General features: G+C 38.2%; 1 protein-coding gene across 11 annotated transcripts; it reads right to left on the bottom strand.

Annotated features, from left to right (window-relative positions):
- Positions 1 to 401: 401 nt before the first annotated feature.
- On the bottom strand, positions 402 to 25974 carry CCP110 (centriolar coiled-coil protein 110). Of its 11 annotated transcripts, XR_004002289.1 has the most exons (16): positions 25751 to 25974; positions 22725 to 22874; positions 20989 to 21114; positions 17492 to 19118; positions 16237 to 16364; positions 15205 to 15409; positions 14387 to 14523; positions 13807 to 13923; positions 12340 to 12441; positions 12020 to 12136; positions 11398 to 11477; positions 10324 to 10386; positions 8487 to 8546; positions 7806 to 7888; positions 1858 to 1983; positions 1605 to 1678 (listed from the first exon to the last, which is right to left on the bottom strand). XR_004002289.1 is itself a non-coding variant. In XM_030577396.1 (15 exons), the coding sequence occupies exons 2-15, from the start codon at positions 22860 to 22862 to the stop codon at positions 1626 to 1628; spliced, it is 3036 nt and encodes a 1011-aa protein (XP_030433256.1). In that variant the 5' UTR covers positions 22863 to 22874; positions 25696 to 25974; the 3' UTR covers positions 402 to 1625. The 11 variants fall into 11 exon arrangements, 10 of the variants coding, with proteins under 10 accessions (XP_030433256.1, XP_030433251.1, XP_030433252.1 ...); XM_030577396.1 differs by lacking the exon at positions 1858 to 1983 and having other exon boundaries at positions 402 to 1678; positions 25696 to 25974; XM_030577391.1 differs by lacking the exon at positions 1858 to 1983 and having other exon boundaries at positions 402 to 1678; positions 22725 to 23643.
- Positions 25975 to 26280: the final 306 nt, after the last annotated feature.

Genomic DNA, 26280 nt, shown 5'->3' with positions numbered 1-26280 from the left:
TAATAATGCAACAAAAGGTACAGGATAAGGTACTGATTTGTAGATGCAAACCATAACTTGTAGGTTTAAGGCCATCCCCAAACAAGTTCCGTTAATTCATACATGCATTTTTGTATTAAGGCATTTTTCCTTCCATCTATTTAATTTTTATATTAAGATATTTAATGAATATTGATAATATTTTGGGTCAAGTCTGCTGTTATACCAATGCCCACCTGGATTAACACCACCAAAGTTATAGCAAACACATACTAATGAAACAGTAAAATTTGACATTTTCATTAAATATGTAAATTATTTTGTTTAAACAGTCCTCCTCTCTACCACCTTAAAGCTGTGGGGATCAGAAGTATACTGTTGACTGAATAATACCTGCCTTTAAGGATGGATATACACAGGGGCAAGATTTTCTCTATTTTATTTGAAAACCAAAGAAAGATTCAAAAATTCATTATCAAGATTAAAATTACTAAGCAGCCTCTCTCTTCAAAGAAGCATATTCATAATGGCTGAAAATAGTAAAAAAGACAGGGGCAAACAGGAACATGTTTTGGAAGTTAAGTCTTGCAAAGTTTTAGGGACTCAGAACATGGAAGCATGGCTTCAGTGCTTGGATCTGTTACTGACAGTATTTTTTTTTTTTAAATAAAAAACTGTTCCAAGTTACTTGTTTAGACAGTAAAGTAGATCTAGGAATGTCAAAAATAAAACCTTAAGACACATAATGGTGTGAAACAGTCATCTGTATGACTGCTGAGGACAATTAAAGGTTTTCCTTTTAGAACTCTTGTACAGTATCATAGAATTGCTACATCTTAATTATACTTCATCTTGATCAAAACGTAGTTTGGAATTAGAAAATGCAGTAAACAGTATGGAGGAAAAATTGCCTGGAATGTTTCATCATAGTGGCCTAAATTCACCACCCATGAGAACAGGTACAACTTCATTCATGTAAATAGAATTGCACATGTATGCCAGCAATTAACTCAGATCCATGTCTGCAAACAGTCAATAGAAATGAGTAACAATATCTGTCATTAGTATTTAAATTGAGAGGTTAGCACATTCATATGTAATGATACACTCAGTGATGCTGCTCTCAAACATACAGAGGAAAAAAGCACAGTATTGTTACAGCTGAATAAATTATCTTTTCTACTTCTCTAATTTTAGGGTAAAAGGCTAAAATATGTACACATAGGAAATCAGTTATACAGACTAATGTGTATGAATTGCAATTGTAAATATATTTCCTATAGTACAAAAAAGTGCATGACACTGTATATAAGTCAGAGAGATGGCAGAAAGATACAAATAAACAATGTTGCACTATATTCTTTTCTACAACAGAGCATTTTGAATGTGGACATATGTCTGCAGTAATCTGAACAGATTTGTAACATGCAATTTGTTTTCATGAGTACAAGAACTTATTTGTAGCCCTCTTCATTACTTTAACATCATTCCATAAAAACCTATGTCCTTAAAATATGCAAAATATGTTAAATGTGTACGTTTGTCAATTCAAAGCATACATATAGGAGATGCAAGATCTGAACCAATGCTAAAGAGACTATTGCATTAAAATAGCCTTTTTTTTTATCCGAGCGAGTGCTGACGTCTTAAATTGTCACAACATTTGGCTTCTTTCTTTGGATTCTTCCTGCATATACTCCTAAAAATAAAGCAGAAACAAAAAGTTAACATTCATGGCTGTGACTGTTCTTTTTATAAAAGAATTGTCCAATAAAACCCCAAAAATGTAAGGACAGGAATACACAAACTTGTTCAAATATGCTTTTAAATAGATTTAAACATTAACTTTTTTCATAATTTATTCTATATCTCAAATACCTTAAAATGTATGAATAAAACAGGTTATTCGAGTTGTAAAAAGGCTTGTAAATAACTATAAATTATAGCATTTTCTTCCTCAGTAAGTGTTCCCCTTGCTTTCCTGCTACTCCAAAACACCTATAACTGCAATATATAAATTTTTAAAAGATTAGAAAACTTGAAATGATGATGTTTCTATATTGTACTATAACACTTGATTACATAACATTAGCTAAGCATTTTAACTACTATGGATCATTTAACTATTCTAAACTGCCTAACTCTTCACTATTATACAATGAATATCTACCATCATTTTAATACATTACATCCCTGTCAGGCAAATATAAAAAACTCATTCCTCCTCACCACCCCAACTCCCACCCTCAAAGGCAGAAAAATCTTAAGAACCACCCAAGACAGACAGACTGAGCAAGAACAATGCAAAGTATAAATGCACAACCTAAATACATTAGCGTTTTAAATTTTAATTGTAGTATTTCAGTAAGTTATTTATGGGCTTGATCTCCCCCACCCTCAAATATCCATGCACAGAGGAAACCCTCTGCATGTAAAAGGGAACGGGGTTCAGCACCTCCACAGCATCCCTTTCACCCCACCCCATGGAGTCCACACAGGGTGAGGAGTAAAACCTGAGCAGGTCAGAGGGAAGCAGTTGGTAGACCAGGAGCAAGGTGCACATTCTTCTCCCAGTGTCTCTATTTTAATTTTCACAAATCAACTTCCCTTTCAACCCCACTTTCATCAAGACAGCTGCAGACGAGTTGTCATCCTGGTAGCACAACTCCAATGGAGATGAGGGAGGGGGTGGAAAAATAGAACACCTTCATGAAGATGGTCCTAGCTTCCTGCAACATCATCCAGTTTATTTCAAGGGGATGAGGACACAAACCCTCCTTTTGCCACCACACACAAACAAGAGAAGGAACTCTGAGGAGATCCTCTTGGAAATTTCCTCCCCAAAGCTCCTCTAACAGGTTTTACTATAGGAACAGGTGAGGTGGACATACAGTAAGAGGGTATGTTTTCCCTTTAGCTCTAGTGTATCTAGCAAAACTACCTGAGGTGTTACATCCATGCCAAGAAGGAGGCTATAGACCTAAGCAGACTAGAACAAAGATAGGGAAAATATACAAGTCAGAGAATACTTGAATCCTAATAACAAACTGTCTTTTCAGGAGATAATTTATTACAGGTCTCCGAGTTGAAATTTGCAACCAGACTAAGTTTGTGTGTTCATTCGTTCGTGTTTTCTCTCTCTTGATATATAGCTATATCTATCTATCTATCTATCTAAAGATACAGCTAAGGGTAACACAAAATCCCTCCTTTACCTGTAAGGGGTTAAGAAGCTCAAATAACCTAGTTGGCACCGGACCAGAAGGACCAACGGGGGGGGGGGGGGAAGGGGATTCCGGGGGCGGGAGGGGAAGCTTTGTGCTCTCTGTGTGTTCCCTCTTGAGACAAAAATAGAGGGACCATGCAGGTAATCCAGCTCCTACTGAAATGATACATCTAAAATGATAGAAATTGTAAGTAATAGCAAGTAAATGCATTAGATTATCTTTAGTTTTAGCTTGTGAATTTTCCCTATGCTAAGAGGGAGGTTTGTTCTTGTTTTGTAACTTTAAAGTTAAGCCTAGAGGGGAATCTTCTGTGTTTTAAGTCTTTTTATTACCATGTAAAATTACTTTCCATCCTGATTTTACTGAGGTACTTTTTTTTTTATTATTTATTATTAATTATTAGTTATTAAAAAAAAAGTAAAGTTCTTCTTTTAAGAACCTGATGGGTTTTTAGGACACTAAAAACCCAAGAGACTGGTCTATGCTCACCTTGTTAACCTATCTGGTGGGTATATTATTCTCAAGCCTCCCCAGGAACAGGGGTGAAGGGACTTAGGAGGACAGGGCTCCAAATGGCCCCTCTTTGAATGTTAGTTTAAATCACTTGGTGGCAGCAATACTGTCCAAGGATAAGGAAAGGAATTTGTGCCTTGGGGAAGTTTTTAACCTAAGCTGGTAGAATATAAACTTAGGGGGTCTTTCATGTGGGTCTCCACATCTGTACTCCAGAGTTCAGAGCGGGGAGGGAACCCTGACAAAAGCCATCAAACAGAGTCCTTCTTACACTAAGGATCTGAGTCACATTTTAGCTTATGCCTCTACAAAGAGAGCCATCTCAATTTTGTGAATCTGGAAGAATTCCACCATGCTGGGAACAAGCATTTTTCAAGATTAACAGCTCAGTTGTTGCAAGCTCCTGGGCAAAGGGATAGACCTCAACATTTTCCACACACCTGTGTAGCAAAATATGCACAGTGCTCAGCAGTGAGCTGAGAGGGTGGGAAGGGGAGTGGAGAAAGGCCAGGTCTTAGGTACTTGCATGCAATCCACTGTATAGGATGATGCGAGTAGATGCCATTTGTATGTTCTGTTACTCTGACTGGCAGCAAGGAGAAGTGGATACTTATGGGTGCTTAAGAGCTGCACTTATAAGAAACAGAGCAAGGCAGCTTCGTAAATTCTAAAGGTCTTACCACATCAGTACCTCGTCACAAAAGTGTTTTTGCTGACCCAGCAACGTGCAATACCTGCACCCCTCAGCTTACCCATGGTCCAATAAGATGAAGTAACAGGGCTGATGAGCATGGTACCTTATCAGTGCCTCAACACTACACTCTCAACCCTCATGTGCACACTACATGGATCAAAGCCTACATTCAGGAAATAAAGTGACAGTTTTGACTACATTCACCAATGATCTGGATTTTACCTTTAAAAAACAAAAAGCAGTCTTATTTCCCATTAAAATCAATGTACACAACAATTAATAGCCATGAGTGTATGTGAAAGAGAAAGAGTATATAGAAAGATTTTACTTATCCTTATAGAAAACTCTTAGAGAATTCAGTAGGAATGAAACCAATTGGGCTATATAGAAATTTAGTATGAGTCCACAGAATTTATTACAAATTCATCTTTTTATAGTTTAACCCTGTATAGAATTCAAGGGATATATATAAAAAAGAGATACAATTCTATATTAATGTCTGTGTATATGATAGTTAAAGAGAACTGCAACAATTATAAAAAGTTTCTCCTTTTCTAGTAATTTCTCTAGGACATTTCCTTAAGGTTTTGGCTTTCAGTCTATACTCCCAACCTACATACTTGATGGAAAAAGCAGAAAGCTATTTATTGTTTCTCTGCTGTTAAGTACCAGCTACGTTCAGCAACAGTGCAACTCTAGATTTCAAAACGTGCCCAGTATGTTTAGTATCCCAGTTTAAAAAACAAAACAAAAAACCCAACTCTTTCTCTTAACCAAGATAAAAGTGGGCATGTAGATCCAGAATTAGAGGAGTCAGACACTTAATTTGAAATTCAGTTTTTTTTCCAAAGCTCAATATTAAAGGCAAAAGTAGGACACAACAAAAACAGAAGTGTTCAATTAGTGGTCCTAAATGAAAAATTATTGTGTGTACTAGAGGGGAAAAGATATTCAATTAGTGGTTGTAATTAAGAGAGAAAGACCAAGCTTTGGATATGGAATTTCAAATGATGAAGTCAGAAAAAAAAAATGGAAGAAAGAGTAGATGGGCTGATACATGAGCATTTCACATCTAGTGATATACATTCAAGTTCTGATTGGGTCAGAAGTAAGATTAAGTCCGATTGCCACATCCTAGCCCCAACAAAGCCACCACGTCATTTTCAGTCTTTGCGTAAGAAATGTCAAAAACTAAAACAGCAAGTCAGTACTGACATGCACTTGCAGAGTTACGGGAAGAAATATGCCAATGCTCTGCCTAGAGCAAGCCAGTGCTGAGTCTTCATTTTCAGGAGCACAGTCACAAATGTAAGATAAATTATACTGAAAGCTAAACAAATTAATGTAAATATATATATATATTTTAAAAAAAGATTTTTGTTTATTTGGGCATGACCACTCCCTGGAAACAATTTGTTGCCTCACCCACATTAAACAGTTTACAGTGCATCTTTTGAACACTCAGTCTGTTATATTCCAAACTCAGGGTGTTTTTTTTTTATAACTGAGTAAATTGTTCTGTTAATAATTTGGTAAACTATTCGATTTAGTTCAAACATATACATAATTAGGGGGGAGGGATAGCTCAGTGGTTTGAGCATTGGCCTGCTAAACCCAGGGTTGTGAGTTCAATCCTTGAGGGGGCCATTTGGGGATTTAGTGGGGGATTGGTCCTGCTTTGAGCAGAGGGTTGGACTAGATGATCTTCTGAGGTCCCTTCCAACCCTGATTCTATGATAATTCAAGTTTTATTTACATGTATTAATTCAAGTTTAAGCTTTTTTAATACTGCACAAATATTCAGATTATTTATTTTACACTTGTTAGGGCTTCTTCCAGATAATGATTTGGCAATGCACTGCTGTTAATTTAGCACAGATGGATATTGCCTGATTTATTATTTGTGTTTGGAAGTGCTGATACTACAAATGTCCTGGAAACACTGATGCTCAAACACTCTAGATGAAATAAGGAGATAGTTATACTACATAACTATACTACACCTCCGTACAGCCAGTTCGAAACAACTGTCAGATGGCTATTATGAGACATACAGTAATTTTACAGCAATTCATCAAAGGGTCATGAAGGCAGGCCACACAAAATTTGGAGCCATCATCATAAATAGGATTATTTTCACTGCTGAGTATCAAAATGTCATAAGAAAGTTACGACTAGCTAAACTAAGCAGGCCAGAATATTGACTCTTCAGAGCATGGTTTCTGTAATTTTAATTGAGTGACCTTACAAGTCTGAACAATTCCTTGACCTGTGTTTTTGTCAGCTCTCGTTAGCTAAATAGTTAGTATCTGAGCAGTGGGCGGGGAGTTTGAATTTGAACTTGCCCCCTATATGCAACAAGATTGGATAGAAAAATCATACAGAGTTCTATAGCTCACTTGTTGCATCCCAAAAAATCATGATTTTACTTCCTGAATAGGATCCCAGATGTTCCTAATTTTTAATAGGTACCCAACCATATAAATGCATTAATTTTAGAAGTGAGTTACATTAATTAAGTTCCTAAATCGTATTTCTGTAGTAGATGACAAAGACCAATTGAGTAAAAAGCTTTTACTTTGTTTTAATCAATCACAACTGTTTACATTCAAGTTTTAAAGTGGAAAAGTATTAGAAAATTTTTGCTTCAACTAATATTTTGTTGAGGCATGGAATGGACAAAACCAGATCTATGGATAGCTAGGCATTCCGTCCAAACCCCTTTTCATTAAAAAAACAAACAAACAAAACACCAACCAACCACTAACCTCCATATCTGGAACTTGGACTACCCTCATCTAAAACTGACATGCACAGCGTTGGGTATATCAGAGGGAAAAGGATCATAAATTGTCTGTGTTAAATATACAGCATAGCATTTTACAAGATGTTTTAAAGTAAAGAATTCATATAATATTCCTGCTAGTAAATTTTCTGAAAATCCAAGTCATGTCCTCTGAGTTTTTCTTTCTGAGGACAAGTCTTCCATAGATTAAGAAATAGGAATAAATGGCATAAAATATAAATATCCGGGTCAGAGTCTAGATCTATCTACTCCAGTTATGCAGGTCTCTTATGATTAGTGGGTTTTTACATATATTACTAAAAATTGCATATTTTTGGCGATCAGGCATTTGGTGAGAGAAGGAATTTAAGCAGTAATCTTAAACTGTACGTGTCTTTTATAAAATTTGAAAATGTACTATTAAGTTACCCCCATTTTTTGTTTTTATAAACATATAGAAAGATGGTTGACTTAGTCAAAGTGTATTATAGCAAAGCTACAGCAGCAAGAAAAGGAAAACAAGATATCCCATTTAAATTTTCTTGATACTAGTAACTCACTCATATCTTCGTTTTAAAAGAGATCCAAGAACCCATTTTCTACACACCTGAAGTTGCCTTGTTAGGCACTCTGCTCTCTGAGGACTTCTTTCTATTTTGCTCAACCCCCTTCATTGAGGTCTTAGGGGTTCTAATTAAATATAAAAGAGTTAATAAGTCACTTGCATTAAAATCCAGAGATTGTATCCAATAAAGAAAAACACTATCAAACTGTTCTTGGTATGAAAACATCTGTAAGTGATAACAGTGGAGTCTCTTCCAGAATGTGCACTTGTGAAACTCCTATTAATATTACTAGGAATTATGCATACACCTTAATAGGAGAAACTCTCCATGCACACTTTTTTTCTTACTACTCTATTCAAGAAACTGATCTAATGAGTACATGTTGCATTATTTAGGAGGTAAGTGTTTCTTATAAAGTCATATTTCACTTTCACTAAGTGGAAGCAAAACTTAATGGAATGAATGTTACAAATACAGATGTCAGAACACAGTGTAAATGAAAAACAGAGAAAAAGCACTGCATTTTTTTCCTTTACAATATAAGAAAAACAAAAGCTAGGAACTTTAAGAATTGTCTCATCATGAATTTTAAGTTAGCCATTTTGCATTTGAATAATATTTGCATTGATGCATGTAGCTCTTACTTGGAAATTATTTGATTCAGATATTGCATTTGCTTTCAACCTTTAAGTTGTGCATTAAAACACATACAGCACTCTTACCCTTGCCTGCAAAGAAGCCTTTGAATTGGAGTATTTTGTCCTTGATTTGGCTGAAGTACTCTGTTAAAAACAAAATCTGTATTAGTGTTGTCTATTTTGTTTCTAAATAAGTTTGATTTTTATATATTGCCTTCCATATTCCAAGAATCCCAAAGAAGCCAGCACGGTGTTTGGTTACATGTTGCCAATGCAGAGAGCATCCAGTTGTGTGTGGCAACCATTAAAACTCAAGAAAAGCACTGAAATAGCCTTCAGAGACAGAAAGAAGGAATCTGTTTCACAAGTGTCTATACTAAAGGACTGAACTGTTTCAATTTAGAAACAGAGCAGCTACACATTTCCAGCACCAATTGTTATTGCAACAGTTCTGTGTGCATACATTTATTACCCTGGTATAGCAGATCCACACACAGCACCTCCTCCAACATTTGCTGTGGCACTTATCATAAGGCTTCCTATAAGAAACTTGGAGCAGGTTTATACGAGCAATAAATATTTTCACCGATTACTATGATGTGGCCCTCTTGTCCGCCCCTCCCCCGTGGTTTATTTGAATTATTTGGTTCCGTTTGTAGAGCAACACACACACACTGTGGGGGCAGAACTATGCACGAGCCATGGCAGAGGCCATAACTTGCCTCTGCAGCTCAACAGACTGGCCTGCAGTCCACAGTAAATAGCATCAACAACTTCACACGGTAATTCTTGGGAAGACAGATCTTGCTTTTATTATTTTTGTAATTTTTTTAAATTAAATTTTGTGTACAGCTATCAGACGGGTAGCCATGTTAGTCTGGATCTGTAAAAAAGCAACAGAGTGTCCTGTGGCACCTTTAAGACTAACAGATGTATTGAAGCATAAGCTTTCGTGGGCATGCATCTGACGAAGTGGGTATTCACCCACGACAGCTTATGCTCCAATACATCTATTAGTCTTAAAGGTGCCACAGGACTCTCTGTTGCTTTGTACAACTATGTTTGTTTGGGAATGACATGACCAGTGGCTCCTTGTTGTGGTCATGGGATTGTCCTGGTAGGCCCCACTTAAACAGTACAGCTGCAGTGCTTCAGGTTTATCAAACTAACACTGGCACTGTTTGAAATCAAGCAGGCAAAGCTATTTTTAAGATTTGCTCAGAGATGATGCAATCATACCAGTAGAGGGCATACCTGTGAAATGTTTTATGCACTGCTTGTAAAATAGCATACATACATCATTCTAAGCATCTGAACTGGTATTAGCCAATATTCTCTAGTGTAGACAGATGTCATCTGGAAGACAGCACCTCTAACAGTTCAGTACTAGTTTATTAACACAGAGTATAAGATAGTGGCCAGGTGCAAGACATGAATCTCTCTCTCTTTACAATTTAGAGGCAAGAATGCTACTGAAGCTTGAGAATCTCTTTAAATAACCCCCATTTTGAGACTTTTCTACAGCTCGCTACATGAAGGTTCATGTCTGGGGAAGTGGAGAGAACAATATCATACTGTTTTAAAAATAGCATCAAGCATTTGCTTAAAGATGCTACCACTGCACCGAACACTTGAGAAACTTGGGAACTGGACCAACTGAGTGAAATAAACACAGACAAGAAAGGTCATGTTTGAGGATATAAATCTTGAGAAACTGAAGCTGGAAAAGTACTATTTATTTACTGTAGGCAAGTGAATAACCTTTCATATAATAGTTTAGCCCTGTGCATTCTCCATTACCCAGGGGCAATGATGACAGGTGACTAGCTGATGGCAAGCAAGCAGTCAGTCAACAGACCTAGCATTATAAAACAGTTAAGAACATTTTAGTGTTAATTACAAAAATGTAATTTTCACTGACCTTGCTTCAGGAGTATTTTGTTTTATGATTAATTTTTTATTTGGTATTCCCATTTCTGCAGCCCTAATGAAACAAAAAAAGTGTAAGTATCCAAATACTTTTAAAACGTTTCTTAAGAAAAACAATTATAAAAAATTGTCAGACAAGAAGCTATAAAAATAAAAGGAAGCCACCTAAACAGTATTATTGCCACTTTTTTGGCAAAATTACGTACAGTACAGACTACACTTTCCAACTGCAACACAAACAGAAGCAATTGTCTCCATTATGCCATAAGGCACTCCTACCAACATGCATGCATCTCTTATCATACAAAGCTAATTTTGGAGAAAGCCATAAAACAACAAAAATACAGCACTCATGTTTTGCAAACCAACTACAGACTAGTCACACAGGAGTCACTTCATTCATCACTGAAACAGCACTTTAACAGCACACAGCAACATTACACACAGCTCAGGACAGAGTGAAGAATATTATATCAATTGAGAACTAGAGGAAATTTTTGTAGGCAGGATGCAGCTACCTAAACTTAATACAATCATGGCAGTGGGGCAACCATTATCTTTCCAAAAGCTGTTATGGATTTTATTGGCAACAGGTAAGCAAATTTTACCTTATCCAAAGAATGGCATCTCCGATGGGAAAGAGTTCCCTACAGCCATGGTGCGGCATTGGGTCATTAATGCTAACTCAGCAGGAATGTCACCAACACCACTAACTGCAGTAATGTGATTCACTTGAGTTGTTACAGCAAATACAGAAGGTATTTGGACAATGATAAACGTAAACCATGATTCTGGTGATCAGACTTCAGAGAAAAATTAGATAAAAGCCAGTAGGTACAGAGAACAAGATGAGTGTTTACACTCATATAAAAAAAAATGCCATTATGAAGAAATAGAATTCAATACACTTATGTAAAAAGGAATCTTACATATAAAGACTTTCTAGCAAATGAGAGTCTTCCAAAATCCATAAGAAACCATTTTGCTAAAAGATTCAGCTGTATTTCAACCAACTATTCCCTTCCTTCCAATTCTCTCTACCAAAAAATATTAAACACATACATACTTCATGTACTTCTTCCTATCCAGAGATTTCTGTGTAGCTGTCGAAAGCGTCACTCTCTCTCGTGGAGTCTTTATTTTAGCCTACAAAAACACAGAAGTGGATACTAATATTTGTTACTATTTTTATTACAGTTGCCCCATCTGACCCACCTTAATTAAAAGATTGTCACTTTTCATTATAAAATCTGCTTTAAAAGTTTTAATGCAACTCTTTAGTTTACATGGTGATGTTTAAAAAAAAAACTACATTTCAAACTTTAATTTAAAATAACAAAACCAACAAAAAAAAAAGTTATGTGCACCTTTTCTCTTGCTATCAAAATAATTCCATCACTTCTCTCCTCTCTCTCTCTGAGACAGACACACGCATACATTTTGGAAGCATCCAGGCACCAAGTCCCTACTGTAGACTGGAGTCTTTCTGAACAAGTTTAACTACTGGAGCACCACAGCTAAAGCCACACAATTATCAGGAAGATTGTTTTCAAAAAAGCTAAAGGTTTTATTTTTCTTACTGGGTCAGGAAAAAAAAAATCTGTATCTTACTCCAATAATTAACAACAGATACTTAACTAGTGACAAAAATATACACTTTCCTAACGGGATAAAAACTTGGAACATACCATTTGCCTCAGCATTTTCTCTTTGCGAACTTCACGATCATGACGCAGAATATTCATTCTTTCAGATACTTCCATTATAAAGAATATATCATGGATGTCATACAGTGCAGCTCGCAGCTGAAATAAATCAAAGCTTTTATGAAGCTTTCTTGGTGCAACTACATTTTAAAACCGCTTGTGTCAGCACAAAATGGCCATAGTTAAAATTTTCATTTCAAATATTGACCCTCTGAGGTCTTCAGATATTCTGGCAGAGATAAAATAATTTCTCTCTTTTACAATGAAGTAATTATAAAAGAAAAGCTTAGAATATACATTACTTGAGCCATCACTCTTTCTTGTAGGGATGCATCTTGCACCGAAACAGTTCCTCTCTTTAAGGGAGCTTCAGACTGAAAATTTTTTATGAACTCCATAGTATCCTAAAAAAATAAAAAGAAAAATTATGTACTATGCTTAATCATTCACACTGAGTGGAAGTAAATCTCAAACCATGTATACATCTGCTCCCTTAATCTCAAAAGTTCAGAGGAAAAGGATATAGTGTAGGCCAGGGATCGGCAACCTTTGGCATGCAGTCCACCAGGGTAAGCCCACTGGCGGGCTGGGCCAGTTTGTTTACATGCTGAGTCTGCGGGTTCATCTGATTGCATCTTCCAGTGGCTGCGGTTCGCCACTCCAGACCAATGGGGACTGCGGGAAGTGGCGGCCAGCACATCCCTCAGGGGCTTAACCTGATGGGCTGCGTGCCAAAGGTTGCCATTCCCTGGTGTAGGCAGAGACTGGAGGTAGCTAAACAGACATGGATTTAACCGTGATTCTCTTAAAAAAAAAATAAAAATAAATGGGGTTCTTAGACAATCTCCTCCTTGGCCTTACTCCTGTAACAAAGCAGAAGTAACTTAGCATTCTCACTATTGCAAGATTGGGTTCCCCTATATGCTGTATCCTGTCTAACATCTTTTACTTTGTACCTACATGCACACCATTCTCCACACTTGTGCTGTAAAGGAGCAACTAATTTACCAAGTTAGACCCAAGAAATATTCAGATTAATGGAGATGGTGTGCTGCCTTGATGAGCAACAGGAGTCACAGGGTAAATCATTCATCTCTCTTTTCCCTTCTCCACTCCCTTGTCCTTAGCTTCCTCTCCTCATATGAAATTAATTAGGGACAGAGGGGCAGATTTAAGACATTAATGGAATACCTTAGATGATGCCTCTAATTTTAGCATCTAGCTATTTGAAAATTTAGAAAGCTGCAAAATTACAGCACAAGTTTGATACAGGAAACCGCCATACTAACTCAGGATCCAGGAAAAATACAGTTAGATTAAAAAAAGTTTTAAGACAGCAGATATGAAAGTCCGAATAAGGTATATTCTGCCATGCAAGGTTCATTTCAACTGAAAGTTTGCATGCTAGATAATTAAGAATATATCTAAGAAACAATTATCCAACTTCAGTCTGTATTAGAATGGTTTTATAGGTCACTTCAAAAAAAGCACAGGAAAAGGTACTATTGGGACACTATAAAAAATGGTATGTACGCAGCATGCAATAATTAACACAACTATGTGTTGGGTAGTTAATTCATTCTCTAAAAAGGACAGAGCTATATTACTTATGTAGTAAACGTCATTAGTTAATTCTCAAAGTAAAATGAATTTTGTGCTCTGGCAAAAAGTCTAGATCTGATTTGTCAGCTGAAAGGGAGTGGCAGAAACCAACAGGAAGAAGGGGGGAAAAATGCATAAAGCAAGCATCTTTACAGTTATCTCCTTACTTTAACGGTTTGCCTAAGATATTTCAATTTTTCTGTTTGCATGAGCCTACGAGTCAGAAATCCCTTTGCCAAGGCAGTGATCTTACTGAACTTCATTTGCATCTCTGGATTGAAGGCCTTTTGAGAAAAAAAAAAAAGATTAAAATTAAGAGATTTTCTATATCAAATCCAACGAAAGTTCTGAATTTTAATTTCTCAAAATAAATTAAGTTAAATTGATTGTTACTTGTTTAACAAAAAATGTCTGTACAGCTATCTTGTATTAACAGCCAGGTATTAAATTTTGCCAAATACACTTTGGCTAGCCAGAACTCCCCAGTATCAATTTGGTTAACAGAATAAAGATGTGGTTACAGGATTAATTTGCCTGTACTATAATGAGAAAAATATTGTTCTGCTCTCTTCTTGTGTCTGCTAGTACAAATCCATCTAAGAACTGTGGATCAATTAGTAGTTTTGGATTGGAAGTTATTAATGCGTACCTGCAGTAGCAGTTGTCCTGACAGAATTAGATGCTTAAGGAAAAAAAAATAATTAAAAAAATTAAAAAAGAAAAGCTTAAGTCAATTAATTTTCACACCTGAGACCACCTGGTTTTGGCCCTAATAAGCCTGGATGCTGATATTTTTGACATTCCACTACCAGATGGTCCCCACAGGTAGAACGGAGCTTCATTTGTTGAACCAAAACTACTGGGCATGGTAGTGTTGGCAAAACCTATATGAAAGCAGAATGTATGATTGAACAAATGAGTACTAAACAGGAAGCATGTGCACACAAACTACTATTCAAATGCTTACACGTCATGCACCAGTTACACACACACACACAAATCTAGTTTTATGACATCTGAAGTTTTTTTTTTTTTTAAGTGTACAGAGATAACAGCTAACATTCTATATTGAAACCAAATCTTTCTTGAATTTACTTTACATTGGGATATATATTGGACTAAAATTGCTGCCAGCATTTTCCCTTGTGTTGTATCCGCTATATTTTTATTCAAAATGTAGAAATATCATAATCGAAGTGGAAAAAGGTCCACCACTATGCTAGTGTGTGAAAAAGTCTCCAGTAGATGGCATGTCAGATAGTAAAATGATACTATTCCAGATCTTATCCAAAAGGCATATGACCAAGGAAGGTACTTTCAGAATTTTATTACAGAAGTAGTTTCTGATCCTGCAAAGTGGACATAAGCTTGCTAAGACCGCTAATAAATTTTTACATTTTTAAACAGCAGCTGTAAGGTGCTAACTTTCAGTACTTCCTGGCTGGACTAGATTCCAACCAGTGAAGAAGCAGAGATGCTACCATTATCAATACCATGAACCAGCCAGTACATCTGGGATATTCTGCTTTACAGTGCCCAGTAAACTTTTAATATTTGCCCCCTACTTTTATCAGTGCTGTTCGAGTTTGTGTTATGGATTGTCTCCACTTGAGTCAGCACAGTTTCCAACAAGCCACTTTCGCTTATTTTTCTCCACTCCAGTTCCATCCCACTGCTGATGGTCATTTTGGGTATTTCTGTGTCTGCTGTAGCACTCTTCTTTCCTTTTAACTTTCTCTCCTGCTCTTCTATCTCCTGCAGATTAAAAGTCTGAAATAAAACCAGATCTTTGATTCTACGTAATGGAATTTAAATACATTTTGAGCAAGCAGTTGCATCCTGGCATAAGCTTCAATACAACATAGGCACTTTAACTACTACCTTTTTTCCCATTTGCGGACCCCTAAAATTTTTCGAATGGAGGTGCAAACTTTTTTGGAAATCCTAGATATAGTCTGGACCCCCAGGGGTCTGCAGACCACAGGTTGAAAAATCACTGATCTAAAGGCATCTTAATTTCCACTAACCTCTATGTAAGAAATGATATAATTGCACTTAAAACAGATGTGCTGAATAAATATACAGCAAGGAACCCAGCAGCTCAGCCTTTCCCAAATATACACATCTGGCTTCCTTTCCCTTTTGGCTGTTTTAATAGATCATGAAGATGTTATGCAAGCCAATACCTGACTGTGCAGTAATTGTCTAGCTTTTCCAGGATAGGTTTAAGTCCCTATTGCATCTCTTGCCTTTTGCAGCTTGATACGAAAGCATTCATCAATTATGAATCTCTCTCCTGGGAATACCCTTTCATCTCTATACTAAAACAGAGACTAGTCCTAAGCCTCCTGTTTTTGCTGCATGAGTTTTCTCAATGCTCTAAATGCTGCTAGCCAGACCAACATGGAAGCTCAGCAAAGGTTTCACAGTCATTCTTCAAAGAGCTCCCACAAATTCAGACAGATTTATTAAATATCCATCTTGAGTATGACATGCAGAGAAAGACTACATTGTTTCAGTCCCTTATACTAAAATAGCAAGTTGAGCAGTTAACCCTAAACACCTCATCTTAGCATTTTCCTATCTTGTTCCCTCACCTTCTGCAATCTCTCCTGTTCTCTCTCTTGTTCAGCTATCAGTACTGACAGTTGTTGTGCATGCTGCTCTTCAAGTCTCTTTCTCATTTCTTCAAAAGCCAAGAGTTTATTTTTCAAAATCTCTTCTTCTGAAAAGAAAAAAAAAACAAACAAAAAAACCACCACATGCATCATAAAGAGGGCCGGTTCCAGGTTTTCTGCCGCCCCAAGCGGCGCAAAAAAAAAAAAAAAAAAAAAAAAAAAAAGCCACAGCAGCGCAATTGCACCACTCCACTCTTCGGCAGCAGGTCCTTTGCTCCGAGAGGGACTGAGGGACCCGCCACCGAATTACCGCCGAAGACCCAGACGTGCCACTCCAAGAGCGGCCCGAGTGCTGCCCCAAGCACCTGCTTCTTTAGCTGGTGCCTGGAGCCGGCCCTGATCATAAAGCATTAATCATATATTCTTATATTTTCTAAGTGTTCTGCAAGCTAGATAAACAGATCTCTACATTTTCAATACATTTTGCCATTAGGTGTTATAAAGCACCCACCGCTGGTATTTCCACAAACACATGAAGTAGAATATTTTTCTTTTATTTCATATTCTCATTTCTGAGATCCGCACATCCATAGATGGGATAGTATAAATGGCACTGACCAATCCCAGATTCAAGCAGTCACATTCAGAGACTAGCTCTGAAAAGAATATGACTACTTGCTTGAGTACACAAAAACATTTATTCCACTTAGTTTTGATATTTTCCTTTACAGACTTCATTAGAGAAAAAGACACACGACATTTTTATTCTTGAATTGGAAGAATGCCAATCCTGGTAATATTGAAGTTACTTGCAGCTGATATTTTAATACATGTATGTTTTTACTTGCAGTGTGCATCTGTTTTCTTACATTTTAAGAACTCAAAAAACTGCTCTATCATAGTCCTGCCCACCATACTCATGTTAGGTGCCCTATTGACCTTTCCCTGGTACACAAGAATTCATTTAGATTTTCTTTCTGTCATTAAAAATTTCACAAGTGTCTCTGTTTCAGAAAAACCTGTTTTACTACAGGGCCTTACTTAATGTTTAGTGGATTAAAAATACAGAAATGCATCCTGTCATTTGATCATAAATGATGCACAAGCTAGGAGAATACTCAAAAAACTAAAGGTGCAGATGAAAGACAGTGGCCTATTTTCTAAAAATGAAATTTCTAACTAAAAGTAACTTTCCAACTTGGAAAAAGGCTGACTACAGAAAACGTTATCTCACCCTTGGTACCACTGCCTGAGGTTTCATTCTTGTTACCATAAACAGATCCTATGGGGCATCTTCGGTCTTGCAACCTCCACTTCTCTTGCTCTTCTGTTCCATCTGTTAAAACATAAGGGTTGTTCTCTTTCTGTGAGCTATCAATATCTAAATCAAGCCTACGTTTCACTTTTTCGAAACCATTTTCTACAAAGTGTTCATTTCCAGAAGAAACATTTGGAGTATCCATTTGCTGATGCTTATTCTGGCTTTGCATCAGTAATGGAGATGGATTTTCTACATCATAAGATTTATTGAGTTCCACGGGTGAATTACTTTTGGTCTTTTCTAATAAACTATCTGGCTTGATTCCATTCATAGTTATGAGCTTTTGAGTCACCATCGACTGACTGACTGCATATGACTCATGCAAATTTGGAGTTACAGTACAAGTAGTACTGTCCATTTTGTATGGCCTTCTACCATCCAGCTTTCCCTCCATTATGGAAGACACCATCATTCCTTTGCTCTCTAGTTGACTAATGGAATGCTGACACATGTGATTTGAAGTCTCTGAAGAATTCTTGTTAACAACATGAGCTTTGCTAGAACAAACTGCAGTGATGTCAGCAGTGAATTTTGGCACAGGTTCAGATGCATTGGTTTGGTCAGTGACATCTTGTATGATCAAGTCAATTGCTCTTCCCTTGTTTAAAGGGCTTAATTCATAGGCATTCACAGGGTTATTGATAACTATGTGTCCCATTGATGAAGGTCTTGGACGTCTTCGGTGCATTTTAGGGCTCATACTTGGTTCCGGGCTGGGTAATTTGGCATAAGAACCTGTAAGGCTTCTGACAATACTAGTGTCGTGATCAAAGGTGGAGATATTTTTAAATTCTTCATCTGAATCCGAATCCAAAACTGGGGGGGTTCCAGCTCTTGTAGGTATATCCACTTTAGAAAAGCTGGGTGAAGCTGATGTACTCATGCTATTTATTTGGGCAGAGGCACCCTGGAGAAGAATATTTGATTTATTAAGACTTGGTTTATCAAGTGTCAGAGGAGTACAACTCCTACCTGTAAACCTCGCTCTCTCTTTCCCAGACACATTTCTTTTAACTGCATCATTTTCTTTATCTGAATGATTTTCATTAACACTTCTTTTTGAATTACTTCTTATGCTACGTCTGGTTTGCTCTCTCTCTATGTACTCCCTAGACTTTTTCAGAAGGTTTTGAAGACTCATTACATAAGGATCAGGTACTTCCTCACAGGCTGGTGGCACCTCCGTATGCTCTTGGTTTACATGTGCATTTGAAGTAGTCATATTTTGTGTTTTATCAGGAGATGTAATCTTTGGGCAAGCAATATTTTCTGAGAGGTTGCTCTCACTTTGTTCAGGAGAAATATGTTCTTCTGTGCTTCTAACTGAGTCCATTCCACTTGATGTAACCTGGATAGCAGTGTCTGCTGGCATAATTTCCAATGTTTTTTCAAGGTCTGTAGTACCACAGCATGCAATAGAACTTGGCAAATTGATGTTTGATAGCACTGTGAAGCCATTTGAGGCTTCTGATTCTGAATTAGAGTGACCACTCTCAGACTCCCCCTGATCCAAATTGCTCATACTAGACACCTTTCTGACCTGCAAAGAAAAACTGAAAATTATTATGTCAATTCAGTGTAATAAAGCCCTTCTGTTTTCTAATTAAGATTCAGTACATATGCCTTCTGATCTATAAAATTAGATTGCTGTCAGTTTAATGCGACATGCATTTTCCAACTCGAACGGAACTATGGCAACTACACTAGTCTACGATGCAGAACAGGACCTTTCCAACTGGCAACGGTAATTTGAGGAGTATGCAACAGATATATTTTAATATTTGGTTTAGTCAGAAGTTTTTATCATCAGACCAACCACCTATGATAAAAATTATATTAAAAGAAAAACAGATATTTGAACATATATTCTTCAAGTAATATTATGACTGCCAATTAAAGAACAGTGTTCAGGACAATAGGATGTTACATAAATTTATCATTGGCGTTTATTTGACATGTAATTCAAATACTTCCAACATTAACATTAAATAGACTTCAACTCAGATTAACCCATTGCAATTAGAGAAGCATTATGCAAAGAGTGCATACATAGTTCTCAATGAAATTTATGGACATACAAGAAAACCTTTTTGTTTTTATTATGTAACCAGAGCTTGCTTCTGTGGCAAGCAACTGACACACAGAAACACAAAAAAGAGCACAGACCATTCAGTATTATCTGCCCCTTTGTATAAATTCACAGTCCTCTTTAGGTATAAGTAACAGTGCAGCTACTGACAACAGGGTATTTAAAGCGAAGAATAAAAGGTTGTCAGAGTTGTATCAACCTAAGTGCCCAATAACTGCAGCAGGTCTAGAAGGCAGCAAACCATTATTTTTGTATTCTCAACATATGCTCCTGGTCTACCTTTCAAATCCCAAGTCAGGTGATGGTTTCCATGCACACACTAGTAAACATAACAAGAAGCTCAATAGATTACATTTGCCATAAGCCCAATGCAAACTGTGTTCAGTGAGCTGGTGGGTTAGTTCAAGGGCTTCATTACATCCTACTAAAAAAACCCAAACTACATTGTTTTAAGAAGCCTATTTAGAAAAAAAAAATGTAAAGCAGGGGTTCTCAACCTTTTTCTTTCTAAGCCTGCCCACATGCTATAAAAACCTCCATAGCCCACAACTACTGGGTTTTGAGCCAGCATTAGAGGGCCACAAGCAGGGCAATTGCCAAGGGCTCCATGCCACAGGGAATCCTATGAAGCTAAGTTGCTCAGGCTTCGGCTTCAGCCCTGGGTGGCGGGGCTTGGGTCCCCAGGCTTCAGCCTCATGCAGTGGGGCTTTGGCTTTCTACCTCTGGCCCCAACAAGTCTAATGCCAGCCCTTCTTGGTGGCCTCCCTGAAACCTGCTCATGGCCCCCCAGGGGGCCCCAAACCCCTCGTTGAGAACTACTAATTTAAAAGTATCTGCCTGTCTAACCCCTGAGAACAGTCCCATCATTGCACAAGAAAAGATAATTACAATATAAATTCCAAAACATACACCAGCACTTATTTATTTTGCCAAGTTTAGTTTCAAGGGGAAAAAGGAGTAATGTCACTAGTTAACAGTTTTTATAGTCGTGACCAGTCGGAAGGAAATCTATCTAGCTATTTTAAATGGTGTTATGAAAACAATAGCCGTACCACAAAAACTAGCTGATTTTTACAAATACCAAACTGAGCACGGACCACAACTGAAAACTTAACACATTATTTAAAACTATTACATGTATTCACTGTAATTGTTCACCGGATCATATATATAAATTACTAGCAAATGTTTGGTCTAAAGAGAGTAAACTGCTAGTAACTGCAAGTTTATATTAGAGATCTTACTAGCCTTCAAAGACCCTTGGACTGCGTAGAGAAGACATTTTCATACAACTGATTAAAAAACCTTGCATCAAACTTGCCTGCATGTTTTCCAAGATCTCCTGAACGCGATTCAGTAAAGCTCTTTTCCTGGAATTCTGCTTCCAGATCTCTACATCAAGTGCTTTTGTTATCCTGCTGCATTCCTTTTTTCTCTCAAGACTCAGCTGAAAAACAAAGTATCAGTGACTTTTCTTTATCAAAAAGCAAAATTAAATATAAGAAATATTTAAAACTTGCTATGTAATGGGAGAGCACATACGTTTGTGGAGATTTTATGCAGTTTGAAGATTAGTCTCTTTTTAATCATAAATATTTTTGGCAAGCCAGGGAAAATTTATTCAACCCACATAAAGCCCAGAATTGGAGCATATGCGTATGAAGCACAGAGAGATTTAGCTTTACAGGATCCACTCAATAATTGATCATGTGGACCCTCTCACTGGATGGCCTTCCACACCCAGACTATGCAGAGCCAGTAAAGAGATCTTTTAATGGTGTATACAGAGCGCACAAGCACCCAAATGGCCACTCTCACCCCAGTTTCCCTACCCGTAAGACCTTGTCTAATTGCTGGGATGTGGGATCTCCACACTGACCCATCATACTATCAGACCTAAACATACAAGTCCCTTCCAAGGTCTTATAAATCAATCACTCTTCTGCTCTAGCTTACTTTCTTCTAGCTCCCTTCTTTGTCCCTAGAAACAGCATTTGCTGAATAAAAAGTTCCAAAGCTAAATTCTCTTTAGTCACCCTATGTGTTTTCCTAGTGTTATTTCTTGTTATCCAGTACTATTTAAACAAGCCCCAAATAATGTTAAATAATTGGTAAATCAGCATTTTTTTCAACTGAAAAGAAAGTGTTTAGTAGTAATATTTACTTGGTTTCCCACATGATAAATATACACAAACATACATACATATATAATCTAAGAGCAAGGAAATGTAGTTAGGAATAAAAGGCTTGAAAGTAAAAGTTACCCTGTTTACTTTGTGAAATCAGAATCGGAGTACTCAGAGTCCTACACAGAGTAGGAAGCAGTTAAAGGAGCTGCATCTGCACTGACGCTTTTCTCAGATCCTCACACCATTGAACTAGTGTAGCTTTGTTGATATAAGAAGCAACAGTTAGAAGATTTCAGAAAACCTTCTGTATAGAAAAAGCCTCTAGCAGGGCGCCTCCAAGAACATATATAGCTGTGTTGCAAGATTGTCTTTGTTTATGCTAGTCAGTTTTATAGCCTTAATTTCTTACTGGTCCAGCTCCACCAGTAGTAGCTGTAGTGTTAAGGATCAGTTAAATGACACCGGTAAAGAATACCTATGCCCTTTTAACACTATAACTTACACCGCTGCTACCCGTTAGAATTCTGTCTATGAAATACACTAGGGTAGATGTGGTGCAAGATAGATATAGTGGAGTGGAATATTGTAGAAAGGAGGGTATTATTGAGTGGGGAAGGGCAGCCTTTAGAGAAGAAAGACCATTGAGTATAGCAGGAAGGGAAGAAAAAGAGTCCACCCAGCACGCACTGCCAAACTCATAAGCACCACAATCTAATTTGTTCAATGACAAAATCCTCTTGTACTACATTGCATGACAATCCCCCTATCCCGCCACCTTCATTTTGGTTTTGACCCTCAACATTACAGACAAGTACTGGTCTCCTGTACTACTCAAGGTTGGTCCTATCTTATCTAGATAGAAATAAGAACAAAAATGGTTGTCCTCTTCTTTTTGAATACAAATGCCTAATTGGCAAGGGAATCTTACCAGAGGTGAAAGCACAGGAATGCCATGAAATTGAATAAGTGAGATATTCTTCTGAGCAGATGAAGAGGTTTCCCTTTGAACTGACTCTCCTTGGATCCTGGCAAGATGCTTTTCACAGAATTTCTCATAGTCCTCCATCTTAATATTGTGCTGCACACAGAGGAAATATTACTGCCAAGAATACAAAATACAGCAATATACATGACAATCTTGGCTTGCAGAATTAGAAAATAAATTGTTCTCTAAAATGTGTTATGTTTCTGTCTCTCTCACCAGAAACAAAAAAAACAACAACCCAATACTACTACTACTATTTTAATCTGTGCTACTGTCAACCGCAAATCATCCCTAAGAGACTGCTGTTTCATAAAGGGCTTGATTTTCCTTTAAATCAATGGCAAAACTTCTATTGATTTCAGTGGGAGCAGGACTGGGACCTTAAGTTGCTAAAGAAAGAGGCTTTGAGGTACCAAGTCACTTGTAACCCTTGTCACTCTACAGTTCTCCCTTGACAGAGCCATTCTTTACAACCTCAACAGTGAAACATCAGAAAAACTAGTACTAAAAATATGATGGTGGCAATGCTGTTATTGTTACTTGTGAAGAAAAAAAAGCATGCATTTGATTGAGAGTAAGCTGAGAAAACAAACACTGTAAACATGTTTAGGCTCAAACTAGCTTTGCTATAGGAAGGTAACTAATTTTTTTTTAAACTAATAGTTTAAAAAATAAACAAAACTATATTGTTTGTGCCTTCAATGCATCTAAGATTAATGCAGTTGTATTGTTTTACAAAAAGTTCATCCTCCCTTGAATGCTTTTTTGGGTGAGGAAAGAAATAGGCCACTCAATATAAATGTTCATGATGTAATCACAAGAATAGATGGTTCCCTTCGATTATGATGTACCACTTAGAGATCTGCAATACGGAACGCACTGTTATAAATAAACCACTTAAGTTAACAATAGAAGGCAAACACATATGTCTGCAGGTGCTGTAATTAATCAACACCTGAAACAACCATTTCCAATATAGGTGATTGAGAACCTAGAGGAAAATAATGAATTATATGCCCTGACATGTACATACTGAACCGGTAGAGTTTCCATTGGTGAATCCTGAGGACATCATAAACCCATGAAAATTAGAGCCTGAAGGATTTGTACATCACCTGAATCCCATGACAGGTTTTTGCAAGTTTTAAATCTATGTAACTTATTTAACAAAACACATGGTTAAACAAATAATTCAAAGACATATTGCCCCCATTCTTATCTCTTTACTCTATCTTTTCATCAATGCACAAAATCCTCCTTCCAATCCCCTCCCACTTCCTGATTACATTTGTATGATTTACGTTCTCACAAATATAAAATATGGTTATTTCAAAATCCCCACAGATTACTAGAATCCTAAAATGGAATTATAACCAACAAGTACACGTTACTCCTGTTTCCTAATGGTAATGCTATTAGAATCACTGCTGGAATTACAGCTTTACTACAGAGGGCGGGGTACATATCATAAAGCGTTTTGTTACATCTTCTATACAACAATTTGTGCAATTCTGAGGCTGTGAGGAGGGACGTCTGGAAGCTGTGGGCAAAAGTAGTGCCTCTTATTACTGTGAGTTACTTATGATGCAAACCACCTACAACATATATAAGGGAAAAATACATTCTTGGGTTGATAAGTTATTAACCTGCTCTGCTTGAGTGCATGGGCTCAGAACCGAGGAAGAGAAGAAAATTCTGCTACAACTCCCAAAATTGCTTACACAATATAAATTCACTGTCCTTCTGTGCTAAGTGATTGAAGCACTGCTATCAAAAAACCCAGTCTGAACCCAGTATGTGGGCTTTTCAACTAAAGTCCTCAAATTATTAAGTGTGCAGAGAAGAAATTAAGATTTGAGTCACTGAATCTGTTATGAAGAAAACAAAAGCAACCATTCTACTTGTGCTAAAAACTGCTCAGCCAAGAAAAAGAAAATTCTCAGCTGGTAACTGGTCTTGTGTGTTATTTGTTTTCAGGATTGTTGGGGTCAGGAAGTTATTTGGGGCCAGTTCTCCATCACCTCATCAGGTCTCATTATGGCAGAACCCCAACGACCGATGTTAAATTTCAGGCTCTCTTACAAATTGAATGGAACCTGGAAATTCCCCACAAATTATAAAATTGGTTCCATTCAAAACCAACACCAATGCTTTTATGGTAGCAGGCCCCATCCAGATTAAAAATTCACAGCCAAGTAGAAACTCAAAAGGAGAAGCAGGACTAGCATGCCTTGTGTTTTTCTCCCTCTCGTTCCTGCCTTCTTCCAAGATGCCCCTCCCTTAAGTTTCAAACTGCCTCCTAATTTCCTCGCAGTCCCTATTCCCTCTTCATCCAAACGCCGCCTAAAAGAATTGCTCTTTCTGTGAAGTCCACCAGCACTAACCCACATGAGTCAAATGCCTTCTCCACCCACTCCCAATAGAACAACACTCACCCCCCCCCCAACTAAAACTTTCCCACTGAGCCTTGTCTTAGCTACAGCTGCCTTTTAGAAAGTAAGCTCCGTGGGACTGGGACTCTTCATCTTATACAGCGCCGAGCACATAACCAGCTCTGACACCGAGTCACACACGGGGGCAGCTTTCAGTGGCTGAGGTCTGTGTGTGTGGGGCGGGGAACCGTCAGTTTTCGCCTCTTCCTCGGAGTGCGGAGACAGCAGCGGCCCCACACGCGCCGGTGCGCCAAGCGCAGCCGTCAGGGCAGAGCCTCCGCCCCCACCACATAACGCTAAAGCATTTTAAACCAGGGGTGACGATTCCCCGCGCCAAACCCGCCCCCCTCCTCCCTCGGGCTTCCCCTCCCCGCTCTGGCAGGTGACCCCCCCCTTACGGAGATGGCGGCCCCTCGGGTTCAGGTTGGGGGAGGAAGGCCGGAATCAGTCGCACTCCTCAGCCGCAGGGCCCCGGCACACACCTGGAAAGGTGTCCCCGTCCCCGCGCCAGGGCAAGCTCCGCCCTCAGCCTGGTACCTGCTACGAGGCCCCCAAGGAGCGCGGATACGTTGCTGGCGGGCTCAGCGCGGCCTGGTTCCCTGCACAGAGCGCGCCGCGGCGCTCCCCGCCAGAGAGCAGCGGACTCCTGGCAACCGCAAACCTCACCGCACTCCGCCCCTCTCCCGAGTCTTCCCACCACCCTGCCAGAGCTTCCGGGTGGAGGCGACCAACCGAGCTGCTCAGCTGAGTGACCCGAGATGGATACTACAAATCCCAGCATGCAACACTTCCCTGCACCCACTTCCTTACGTCATTTGTCACACAGAGTTGCGTGCTGGGAATGGTAGTTTTATTGGGCCCTAGGCTGCTTGCCTCAGTATGGAATATTGCATGCAAAGGATCTGTAGTTTGGGGTGGAGGCTGTACTGCGCTTCCTATTTAAATATGAAGGTGACTCCCATTTTATATCAGGTGTAGGAAATCTTGCTTCCCTTGCTGTTATTCCCAGAATCACCCTGATTCATAAGTGCTGGAATTAGGGGTGTGGGGCATGGCATCACACCTGG

This window comes from Gopherus evgoodei, chromosome 10 (genome assembly GCF_007399415.2).
Source record: "Gopherus evgoodei ecotype Sinaloan lineage chromosome 10, rGopEvg1_v1.p, whole genome shotgun sequence".
NCBI classification, from domain to species: Eukaryota; Metazoa; Chordata; order Testudines; family Testudinidae; genus Gopherus; species Gopherus evgoodei.
Note: the sequence above shows the minus strand (reverse complement) of the source record. Positions and strands in the feature narration are given on the sequence as shown.